Source organism: Antedon mediterranea, chromosome 8 (assembly GCF_964355755.1).
Source record: "Antedon mediterranea chromosome 8, ecAntMedi1.1, whole genome shotgun sequence".
Taxonomy (NCBI): domain Eukaryota; kingdom Metazoa; phylum Echinodermata; class Crinoidea; order Comatulida; family Antedonidae; genus Antedon; species Antedon mediterranea.
In genome coordinates, this window is record NC_092677.1 from 11615814 (window position 1) to 11628393 (window position 12580).

At 34.2% G+C, this 12580-nt stretch overlaps 1 protein-coding gene across 1 annotated transcript; it reads left to right on the forward strand.

Moving 5' to 3' along the window:
* The first annotated feature begins 8549 nt into the window (after positions 1-8549).
* Positions 8550-12226, forward strand: LOC140057611 (putative adhesion G protein-coupled receptor E4P). Its single transcript, XM_072103328.1, has 6 exons — positions 8550-8653; positions 8839-8956; positions 9614-9714; positions 10897-11127; positions 11735-11801; positions 12131-12226. The coding sequence occupies exons 1-6, from the start codon at positions 8550-8552 to the stop codon at positions 12224-12226; spliced, it is 717 nt and encodes a 238-aa protein (XP_071959429.1).
* Positions 12227-12580: the final 354 nt, after the last annotated feature.

The window sequence follows — 12580 nt, forward strand, 5'->3', positions numbered from 1 at the left end:
AATCAAATGTTAAACATTTGATTTTTATTATTTTGTGGGGAAGAATTATACCGAGAGACTCCAGGATTCTGTGTTACAAGTACACCCGTTACATACCACCGGTCCAGGCTAACGATGTTTTACATGTCATTTTTTAGGCCTGTTGTCTGTTGACTTGTTTCGGTAGAAATATAGCATAGGCCTAGCAGGCCGAAGGTAGAACCAACGAACAATTAGGCCATAATAAATAACAATATCAAGAATTTTATCTAAAACAAATATTTAAAATATTATCAATAATATTACTAATAATATTGGTATGACTCAAATGTTTATTTTTAATTAGGCCTATCAGGTTTAAATTTCACCGCGCATTATCAACAAAATTATAATTTTGTGTTTACTAAGACGGTGTGTATCCATGAGGTATCTGAACGGAATCTAAGACTGATGGGTAGTGTTGTTACGAAAGGTTTCCCTAGGGCTAATGTGAAGAATTAGGCTACCCAAGTCATGGATTGAATGGAAGGAGGTTATCAGTCACTAAACTAAACGGTTCACGTAAAAATATCGACTCTACTGCCGAAAAGTTTTAAATAATTATACAGTAGGCCTAGGCATACCTTTTTCTATTTCATGCTACGCAGATGAGTTTAAAACTAATTTGATAATTATTTCATATTGACAAACGAACACTGCTGGTTAAATATTGCCTTGTAGGCTTTCGTTTTTGATTGTTTTCATTAGATTGATTATGTACAGTAATTAATTAGTTTTTTTATGATCACTGCATTCCTCCGCATACAATTTGTCTGCAGAATTCTTGAATTGATATACGATTGATTTCTCTATCTAACGATTCCCAGTCAAAACAAAAGGTAGGCAGGCCTAATCTAGCGGCAATTGTAATTACTACTGAAATGCGCAAGAGTGAAGAAATGTCGTTCAAATGAATCTTGATGTGCAGTCCATTACTTAACATTAGACGTACCAAGGCAAAACAACTGCCGCTCTTCGCCTTTTGTAAAAAGAAAACAATGTTGGCACACATCAAAATCCCCGCTAGTTGGAGCTAGTTAGGGAATAATAACAACGCATTAGAGATCTTAAATATAAGAGACACTAAAATAGACCATTATATACTATTGGCATTAGAACACTGGGGCTTTTGCTGTTAATGTATTTCAGACATATTTCCATGGATTGCCATACGCGAATTTACCCACTGTCCACAGGCACACATAAATGCAAGATGCTCTTACATTAATTAACACAAATCTATTGGAGGGAGTGTTTTTTTTATGATAAAAAAATCCTGCCATCTGACGGGATTTGAACACATGATAACAAGATCGGTAGCCGAGCCTCTTATCATCAAAATACAACTCACTCTACTAATTGAAGGCTTGTTTGTAATTGGTTTCAATATTATATTACTGCAGCATCATAAATTCATTTATTTCATGTCAACACTTGCAAAGACATTCATTACTGTTCTGCAATGTAGTGATGTCTGCAATAACTGTAAACTATTACTTACCGTTGTTTACAGATCCTCTGGAGAATTGTCTTTAATAACTTGTACTGCTTTCTGTAAATGACAGGATAATTTGATAAGTTGAATTGTGATGGCGCTAGTTACAACTGAGCATAGCATACCAATCCACCGGTAGAGCAATGGACGACGGGAACACACCCCACCGTATACATATTAATTAGTCCTAATCATGTATCATATTTCAACCTAAAACCACATTCTGATCATTACATTTTTGTATAATAAGTAGTACAGTTTTTTTTAACAATGTACATACATTTAAATATATAGTGGGATCCGATACTGACAATTCTAGAGGGCAGCAGACTGAAATAGATACAAATCTATGTTTTTTAAAAAAACGATTACAGCGTATAATTGCCTAAACAAATGACATTACCGGTAAGAAAAAATTATCAGCTTTTGGATTTGAGTAAGGAGTTCAAAAACTTACAAACTGTGTTGAAAGATAGATAGAAATAAGTTGAAATGTCAAATAGTTAAAGAGAGCAGCAGACAATTTTTATTTAATTATCTGCTGCCCTCTATAACTATTTGCCATTTACACTGATCTCAGAATGATTTCTATTTAAAAAATAAATGGAATGTTATTAGTTAATTAAGATATGTCAATGAGGTAAAAAACCCAAGTAAAAGACATTTTTATTATTTTCTGATAAATGACAACATTGTCCACTAGCTTTTACCAACACTAGTGTAGCCCTCTCGCGATTTTATTTTTCGTACATAAGTTGAGGACCCCCTTCTGTGAAAGATAGCCAAACTACTTCTATAAACCTAACCCTCTAAATAATCTGTCTCATTATAAAGTAAAAAGAAGTTGGTCATGGGATTTGAACCCCATACATCGACAAGTAAAGTCCATAATCTAATCCACTCGACTACACAGACCTCTCGACGGAAATCGTTTTCATTAGCGAATTGTAGTTAGCTCAATTCTTACGTCACACCTTATAGATATGACTAATGAATATTCATGTTTATTTTGTGACCTTTCATGAGGGGTCCCAACTTATGTACGAAAAGAATTATCGCCTCCTGGACTGCATACCCATTATTCAGTTGATTACTGTATTCATCTGTGATAGATACTCTACTATACCTTATTATTTTATATTTATTTGTTATTTCGATAGTCTGGTTCTTGCAGGCCTATTGATTTCGAGCATTCATAGACATTCTGTGCAGTTGTTGCACTGCGCACCGCCCTTGTGACAATATCAATCTTTGGATTGACATTTTACGTTTCTCATTAAACGTTTTAAAGAGTATTAGTAGGTCTGTTGTCGGCAATAGATTATTGTTTTCATTATTGGTACTGGTAAGAACACCACGGCACGGAAGAACTTATTTCTCCTCGGACGACGAATAGAACTGTTAAAAAAACTGTTTACTGTTAAACCTTTTCCATGTGTTTTTTTTCACATTTAACATTGAAAACATCTCGCCGTGGAAAATCTTATCTTTTTCAATAAGTGTAATTCCTAATAGGCCTACTTCACCATCTTCGTCTAGTGTGTATCGTTGATCTGGTGCTTCCAGCAATCTGGCTGTGGGTAAGTGTATGGAATTGTATACCTGGCATTAGGAGCGGGAAGAGTCAACGAGATCAATTTACCCCTAATATATTAATTATACGAGGTCAATAATACATTTTTGACTTGATGAGATTAACGTAATAGCAATTGGCCTATGATAGATCACTTTCGAACACCAAATTTTACTTCTCTTTTTATTGATTTAGGCCTATGTGATTCAATTATATGTACACTTTGTCGACGATCTTGGTATTATTTTAGATAGCTCACTTAACTTAAAAAGTGCAATAAACTCATGCTTGGCGCAATAGTAAATATCTTGATAATTCTTCCAAGGTTCACCTTTTTCCAACAAAATGTAGACTTTTGTTCTGTCATTTACAATTCAATCTCTAAGCCTCACGTATCGACCGACACCAGTATGTTGCGCCACATCAGCCACTATCAGCGGGTTGGGGTTATGGAGGGGTAATGGGGTATCAAAATGATCGCAATTGTACCCGTGGGAAGATTTTAAATTACATTTTAGAACCACTTTGGATGGGGAGGAGAGTTTGGTGATTTTCCCGCTCTGGATCGGGTATGTAGTTGTCATTTCGTATATATGCAACCATACATTTATTGCCTGAATCTGACTTAATGATTTCAGACGATACTTTATCACAACTTTATACAATACCTACTTTCTTATGTATGTTTACTTACTTGTTTACTTGTTTACTTGTTTCCGGAGCTCAGCAATGCTGGGTCCGGAGTCGAGGCTAGGCTATGCCTATAAGCCCCTCTTGATAATTACATCAACTCTTGAATATGGCGCAAATTTAAGAGGGTGGTTGGACCATGCCCGTTCAAGACCGGACTTAAATTGATTGGTTGATCTTGAAGCTACTACATCCTCCGATAACGAATTCCATAATATAATAGCTTTTCGACCAAATGAGTCCCTCATCCAATTTGTGCGTGAGAACTTAAATTTTAATTTAAAAGAATGACCACGTGTTCTAACATCTTCATCACGCTCAAAAAAAGAATCAGCAGAAATACTATCCACTCCATGTAAAATTTTAAAAATCTGTATCAAATGAGCTCTTTGCCTTCTGTATGCGCGCGAGAGTAGATAGGTTGAGAATTTTCAGCCTTTCTGAATAAGGTAAATGACGAATGGAAAAAATAAGCTTGGTGGCACGTTCTTGGACTTTTTCCAATAGGTCTTCCTCCTTACAATGTAGCGAGTTAAAAACAACGTTGCAGTATTCCAAGGTCGGACGAATAATAGCTTTATATAAACGAAGAAACCCATCCATATTTAAAAACTTGAAAGCTCGATATACCATGCCCAACTTCCGATTTGCTCTCATTGCTACATCTGCCACATGTACATTAAAAACAAGTTTAGAGTCAATAGTAACACCGAGGTCTTTTTCATGATCAACTTCATTCAATAAGAAACCACGCATGGCATACAGATGTTTGTTGTTTTTCTTCCCAAAGTGCATTACTTTGCACTTACCCTCGTTAAAAGGTAATTGCCATTTGTCAGACCAGTCACATGCTTTCTCTAAATCTTCTTGTAGAACTTGAGCATCATTCACAGTGTTAACTACTCTATACAATTTAGTATCATCTGCAAACATGCGTACAGAGGAAGAAATAACAGAAGGTAAATCATTTATAAACATAATGAAAAGAACAGGTCCAACGACGCTTCCTTGCGGGATACCACTACGAACATCAGCCCAATCTGAAACACATCCATTGACACTAACCCGTTGTTGTCTATCGTTAAGAAATTCTTGAAACCATTTTAGAAGTTTACCTCTAATACCCAATGCACTCATTTTCAGAAGGAGTCTATGATGAGGCACACTATCGAAAGCCTTCTTGTAGTCAAGGTAGATACAATCAAAACAATCCTGATTATCAAAATAAGAAAACCAGTTTTCAAGAACATCAAGTAATTGTAAAGCACAAGAACGACCTTGCCGGAAACCAAATTGCTCATAACAAATAAGTGAGTGATGTTCAAGAAAGTCCAATAATTCCTTCCTGATAATTCTCTCCATAATTTTACCAACTACCGAAGTTAAACTCACAGGTCTATAGTTGCTTGAGTCAGACTTCACTCCTTTTTTAAAAATCGGTACCACTGTAGCCCGTTTCCAACTATTAGGGACGGCTCCTTCTTGAAACAATTTCGTAAAAATAATATGGAGGGGATAGCAAATGATATCCTTTAGTTCGACTAAGATGCGTGGGTGAATACCATCAGGTCCAGCTGTTTTAGTAATATTCAACGTTGATAAAATATTTAAGATTTCGTCACAAGGAAAGTCAACTTGAGATAAAAAATCCTCTGAAATGTCATCAATAGCCGGTACATTCGAAAAATTTTCATCGACAAATACACTACTAAAAAACGTGTTTAGCAACTCAGCCTTATCCTTGTCATCAGACACATGCCTTCCATTACTATCAGTTAAGTTGGGTATACCAGACTTTATATTGATCTGAGAACTGAGATACCTCCAAAAAGACTTTTCATTAGATTTGATCTCAATTGCTATTTTATTTTCGAAGTCAGATTTACTACATCGAATCAGATCTACTGTTTGATTTCTTACTTGGACAAACTTCGACCATTTTGCTGACACACATACTTTTTGTTTTCTCTTGGCCTTTACATACTGTTTCCAACATTTATTCTTTTTGGCAATCTGCTTTTCAATTTTTTTGTTCATCCAAAGAGGTTTTCTTCCGTGGCAAACCTTCCTCATCGGGATACACTCATCAATATTCTTCGCAAGAATATGCTCGAATTCGTCCCACGATTGAATACCTGATTTGTCATTGAAAACCACATCCCAATCTACCAAACCAATTTTCTCGCGCAGCAAATCATAGTTACCATGCCTGTAACTTCGAATATTTGGTTCAATTCTGTCATCTCTTACAAGATCCAATGAAAATTGTAACCATATGGTCGCTTTTACCCAGTGGTGGAGACTGCATAATGCCATTTATAGTATTCTCTTTGTCTGTAAAAACCAGATCCAAAACATTGGGTGTTTCGCCTTCTCTGTATCTAGTAGGTTCCATAACGTGTTGAATTAAAAATAGATCGTTGATGGTGTCAAAGAAACTTCTGCTGGAATCTCCATCTTCCGAAGACACACAATTTAATTCCCAGTTAATACTTTTATAGTTAAAATCGCCGACAACGATTAAGTCAGAAAAAGATGATTTATATACTTCACGGAACAATGAGTTCAGCTTGATATTATTATCCATACTACAAGTCGGGCTACGGTAAACACAACCTAATAAAAGATCCGTTTTTACTTCTTTTACTCTAACCCAAACTGACTCTACAAACTTATTCTTCTTAAAGAAAATTTGAGAAACTGAAATTCCATTTCTGACATAAATTAAAACACCACGACCAGAAGTAAAATCCTCATTCGAAAAAAATGCTTGGTAACCTTGGACACGAAATTCATTTATCAGTGGCGGGTACAAACAATGCTTTGGTAAAATCTCTGTCAATGCAATAAAATCAACTTTTTCTGAAACCAAACGGGAAAGTAACTCTGACTTCTTATTTAGAAAACCATCACAATTTGAGTACCAAAAGTTAAATTATGATCTGATCATAAACAGACTATATACGTACACTACAATGTTCCTACAGTTCACTGGTCAAACTAATACAATACAAATCTACAGTATCTTTTAAGATAATTGTTTCACACATACATACACATAGACAAAACCATACTAAAATATTCACTAGAAGTGGGAATTGAAAAATTATTCGCCTTCTTTGAACCAATGGGGGCCAAAATGCAATCTGAAAAATCCCAAATTTTTAACACAGGCTGCGTTTTAAAACTGCATTTTAAATCCACCCTGGAGGATATTTTTGCTTATAACTTAAATCCCAGTTGTATAGTATGACGTAATAAACTGTTTATTATTCATGAGAGTGTTGTTCAGCCTAGCGTGACATTATTTTAAAATGAGGCAAATGTGACCGAGGAAGAAGAGATTACCATATTTAAGTGTTGCACAGTCGAAGCGCCATGTTCAATTACTTCAAACACAATGTGGCCTATACCCACAGTTTGCATTAACAATTAAAAATCATAACATCCTTCTGATATACAATAAACAAAACATTAATTATTGACATACCTTGACCACCTGCAATTCTTTCCTCAGGATCGCTCTAACAAGAACGTACAACAGTAATTCCGCATTGCTCCCCTTCCTCTGGCCCACCACCAGGCTGCAGCCCGTCACGAAATTTTATCTTCATTTTATTCATCCGCGCTGATCTGCATTTCTTAAATAATCCTCTTATAAATCTGTCATTGCCATTCAATTTCCTAACCTAAACTATTTGTTTAAAATTACGTTAAAATAAATTACTATTTATATAAAATCAACAAATAGACTCAAAAACAAGAAAATCATTGAATATGAACTTACTGTACGCACTACTTTATCATAGTTTGTAGTAAGACTGTAAGTATGAGAAAAAGGATTATACCATTATTGGCTTAGGGAGACACATTATGTTGTAGTAGAAAACTGTCACGTTATAAATAAATACTTGAAGCCTAATACTTATTTTTAGAGAAGGAGAGCCTCTATCAAGTGTTTCTGACATTGTGGACATCACCATTTTCGACAAAAATAATCAGTCGATAAGCACTGAAAGCGAGATTGTGTTTACTAACATTACGGTAACAAATCGATTTTACTGTTCATCTTTTGATATATAAAGCTCTGTCTACACTCTCAAACTGTATGTGAGAACAACATGTGATTTTGTTTTATATAGACATGATGATGTCATATCACTACCATGTTTGAGGATACCACACTATTTTTGTCAAACTAATTTGATAGTGTACGCAGAGCTTAAGTAATTCTTAGCATCACATTTTAAAAGAATTAAATTACACAGCTACAGACGAACAGACATGACATATTGGCCTTATTTTTTTATTCTTATTTTGTTACATCTTAAAATAGTTTAGTACAGGTCTATCCCATATCGACATTTTAAATGTCAGTCTTCTTCTTTTTCATCGTAGAGTTTAAGTGTTTCTAAGTACGTATTTGTCTTGTGTTTTTGTTAACCATGCTGTAACTGCCGAATTTGTTTCTGCTGTTGTTTGTTTAAAAAAATAAAGAAATAGAAATATTGTCATTAGTATTGTGATCCTCATACGACAAAGTGTCCAATACTACAGTCTTCTCCTAATTATATATTTTGGCACTAAAACCGTTTACATAACATTTATTTCAAAGCTGAATTTAGCAACAGAAAATGAAACAGAAGTGATGCACTTGCCAGTGTGCCATTTTGTACATGAATACCATGAGCCGAAGGCGTAAGTAAGCATTGTTCAGATATCGTAGGTCTACAAAATCTACAAAACCAAGTCAAGTATACAACAGGTATAAGTATGGGTTCACACACACATACTGAGTTGGTGATTTGCTGCTCTCACCATATAACTTGGTTCACACTTGGACGCACCGCAACCAATCACACGTCATGTAATGTCAGGTAAAATTACGCACGGTGCGATTACATCTTTGCGTTGTGTCCTAGTGGGAACCAACGCTTTCTGTATTGTAACATTGTTATGTAATCATGTATTGTATGTTGATCTTGACCGAATAAATGAATGAATGAAATGAATGAATTAAGATTGTTGGCTGCGTACATACATTGTTGTTATTCTATTTTAGGTTATGGTCAGCGGAAGGCTGTTTAACGTTATACGAGAACGACGATCACACCATTAATGACGTGACATGTAAATGCAATCATCTGACGTCATTTGTGATACTCATGAAGCCGAATTATGTGAGAATAAATACTAATACAGTACTACCGTACGTTGTCACGTTCCAGTGTATGGTTCCCACTAGAGAAGTGGCGCAACGCAATACGTAAGCGCAACCAATCACAATGCAACAACTTTCGCTTGTGATTGGTCAATTCCGAGCGTTGTGTCTACGTCGTCCTTGCGCTGCGTCCCTGTGCGAACCAAAATTAACTTAGAACATGACAACTTGGTATTATAAATAGGCCGACTAAATTGATCCATGAATCCATTGTAATTTTAAAATCGATTAAAATAAAAATTCCAACAATAAACACAAAATTCACTCAGCTTTATAGTGCCATAGAAACATTAAAAATCCAATTTAAGAGAAAAAAAATGAAAACTAATTAAGTATATTATTAAAGAAAAAGTAAAAATAGAAACAATTACAAAGTAATAATAAAAGAAATGGAAATAATCGGTATTACTTTTTTTTATTAAATTGGCTGTCAAAATTGTCTTTAAATACTGTGGATTTAGCTTTGCGTGAGTTGAGTAATTGGTAAGATGTTGATGCCCTATTATTTTCTCAGATGGGACTAGAATCCATGACCTCCAGATCACTACCCTGGAAGTCCCATCCGAGGTGTTCTACTGAATTTCATATACTATTTCTGTTTTATTTGGTTATTTAGAAAACCAACGAGGAGCGAGTTCTATCTGTTCTCACAAACTTCGCTCTAGGAATATCCAGTTTTTTCCTGATCGTTACCCTTATAACAATAACCATTATCAAGTAAGTTAGCTTTAAGTGATAGTTTATAATAAATCTCTTGTGATTAGTAAAGATACATGCGTTTCGTCCTATACTAATAGGAACCAAGCTTTATTTCATCTATAACAGTTGACGATTTTTTGCACGTTTTCGAAAGTAGATACACTTCGCTATCATGTCTACATCTATAGGTGACAATAAACAGCATACAGTATTGCGTCTTTTGACTAAAAACGTCGCTCCACATGGACTACTGCATGCTCTCTCATCGCTAGACATTATACTGCACCGCTAATCTGTTACCTTCTTATAATGTTACATAAAACCCGTTATATGTATGTTTATTGATAAAGTATAATCATATCTTAAAAGAGGTGTCAACTATAACGAGAATGTTTATAAAGCTGTCTACACTATAACTATAGTTTGACAAAAAATGTGATGTGCCCATATATGGACATGATGACGTCTCTGCCATATTTTGGTATATCACTACCATATTTGGTAAAGGATTTGGAATATTGTATTCAGTTTCTTATAAAATAAACTTCAAACCCAAATAATTTTCTAATATTTATATTATTAGGCCTATAATTATTAGTACATTACGGTATCTTTCAGGGAAATAAGAAAATCCGAAAGGTACAGACTATTACGGCACTTGGTAACTGCTTTACTTCTGGTGAATTTCTTCTTTTTTTTCTTAGAAATGAATGTAAGTACTGTATATACTTTCCTTTCCGAAATTTTTTTGATAAGTTCAAAGTGTTTGAATGTTATTTAACTGACCCAGAATGGTAGCAAATTATATACAGTAATTTCTTTTTAATTTAGAGGGCCGACTATGTTTTTTTGCAATCAACGTAGGTGTTATATATAATTTTAACAGTTGTTTTTATTATAATTATGCGAGACGGGGTCTTCATTTTAATATTTAAAATCTATACACATTTATGGTGTATTGTGGTACATAACGCATTAATACTCTTACAGTAAACAAGGATATTGGAAAACATAACGATAAACAATGTTATAAGCTTTGTCTACTCTGACAAAAAAGTGTTGTAATATGCTTAAATATGGTAGTGATATGACATCATCATGTTCATATTATATGGGCACATCACATTTTTCACAAAGTTTGATAGCATAATAGACTATAAATAAATATAACAAAGAGTGAAATTGGTTTTTTTTTGTTAGATTCGTAGTAGATTGGCATGTGAAGTCATTGCTGGCCAGTCTGCACTACAGTCTAACGGTAGTGTTCTTCTGGATGCTGATCATGTCAACAGATATCTACATAAAGATTAAACACTCATTTATGGATCATGAAAAGCGATTTGTTTACTGCCGTTACATCGGTTGGATTGCACCCGGTCTTGTTGTCTTGATAACTGCGTGTGTGACAAGACATCACTACGCGTCGGATAAGTAAATAATTTTTTAAAATGTTGTCAGCGTAACTTCAACAGCAACATTGCTGATATTCTAAAAATCAATTTTTAAAAATGCTGTAGTTTGCAGCCTATAAACCTTAACTGCGCATAAACAAGAATATTTGGATAAAATCTTAAAGCTGAAGGTTCAAGTGTACTGGAAAATAAAATGTAATTTTAAAAAAGGGTATTTTAAATTGCAAAGTTGAATAAACAGCATAGTACATCAAACAGCTTACTTACAAATGCCTATATCTAATTGTTATTATTTATTACTACTTTTGGACTTTTTGGGCAAAACAAAGATCTTCTTTCATAAATCAGAACAATAATAAAAACCTAAAATTAGCTTCCACAAATAAAAAAAAATGATAAAGATTCTAGTTTAGTCGCCTCACATTTGTTTTCACTATCTTGAACTTTTCTAAAGAACTCTATCTTTTGCTGCATATCTTAATTGCATCAAGTCGTTCAAAGACTCCAACCTATATCTAATAATAATTATTAATACAATGTTGTATTGTCCTTGTACAAGTACCTCGAAGCTGTAGTTTACACGATTTAATGCAGCTAATATATCATCATTCTTTATAACATTGCAGATGCTGGTTAGAGATTGAATCGGGCGCAATTTGGTCGTTCACGGCGTTTGTCTGCATTGTAATCCTGGTAAATAGTTTACAATATAGGTATTTAATGTACTATAAAATACATTTTATAAGGTGAACTTTTCCACGGTAACAAGAATAATAATACAAAAATAAATCAAGCTTTAACTGATTGATTGTTGGTTCCCACTAGAGATGCAACGCAAGGAAGTAGATGCAACTCAATTGACTTGCCTACTAAACGACAATTCAAAAAATCAATCGCTTGTGATTGGTTAAATCACTTGCTGTGATCTTACGCCCTTGTTCCACCCCTCCCCCTTTTTTGCTGGAAACCAAGCATAAAGCAACATAAGTTAACAGAACTGAATTATAATATTTTCTTTGTAGATCGTTCTTGTACAAATGATTATAGTTGGCTTTTTAATTTACAAGAAGACTAAACTAAACTCCCGAATCAAAACAACCATGAAACTAACAGGCTGATACGTCTGAGGTAAAATATTAGTTTATCGTTTTACTTATTACAAAATACATACAAAGCTATATCACTCACTGTTAGTTTTGTATATTACTTAGTTTCAACAACAATAACGTCCGCCACTTTGAAGGTATGGTCGATTAATAAAATATCGAGTTATCTTTGTTTCTTTAACATAGGGTCGAAATAAAAATAACACGCCCTCTGTCGTTATGTTGCATTTTACCAAGTATTTCGCTCAGTTTAAAATATACTATTACATTACAAGTTTTGGTCCTCTCTCCTTCATCTTTTTTTTTGTGTAATGTATTATACCATATGGACAATTGTCTGAAATAAAAGTTGAATTGAATAGAATT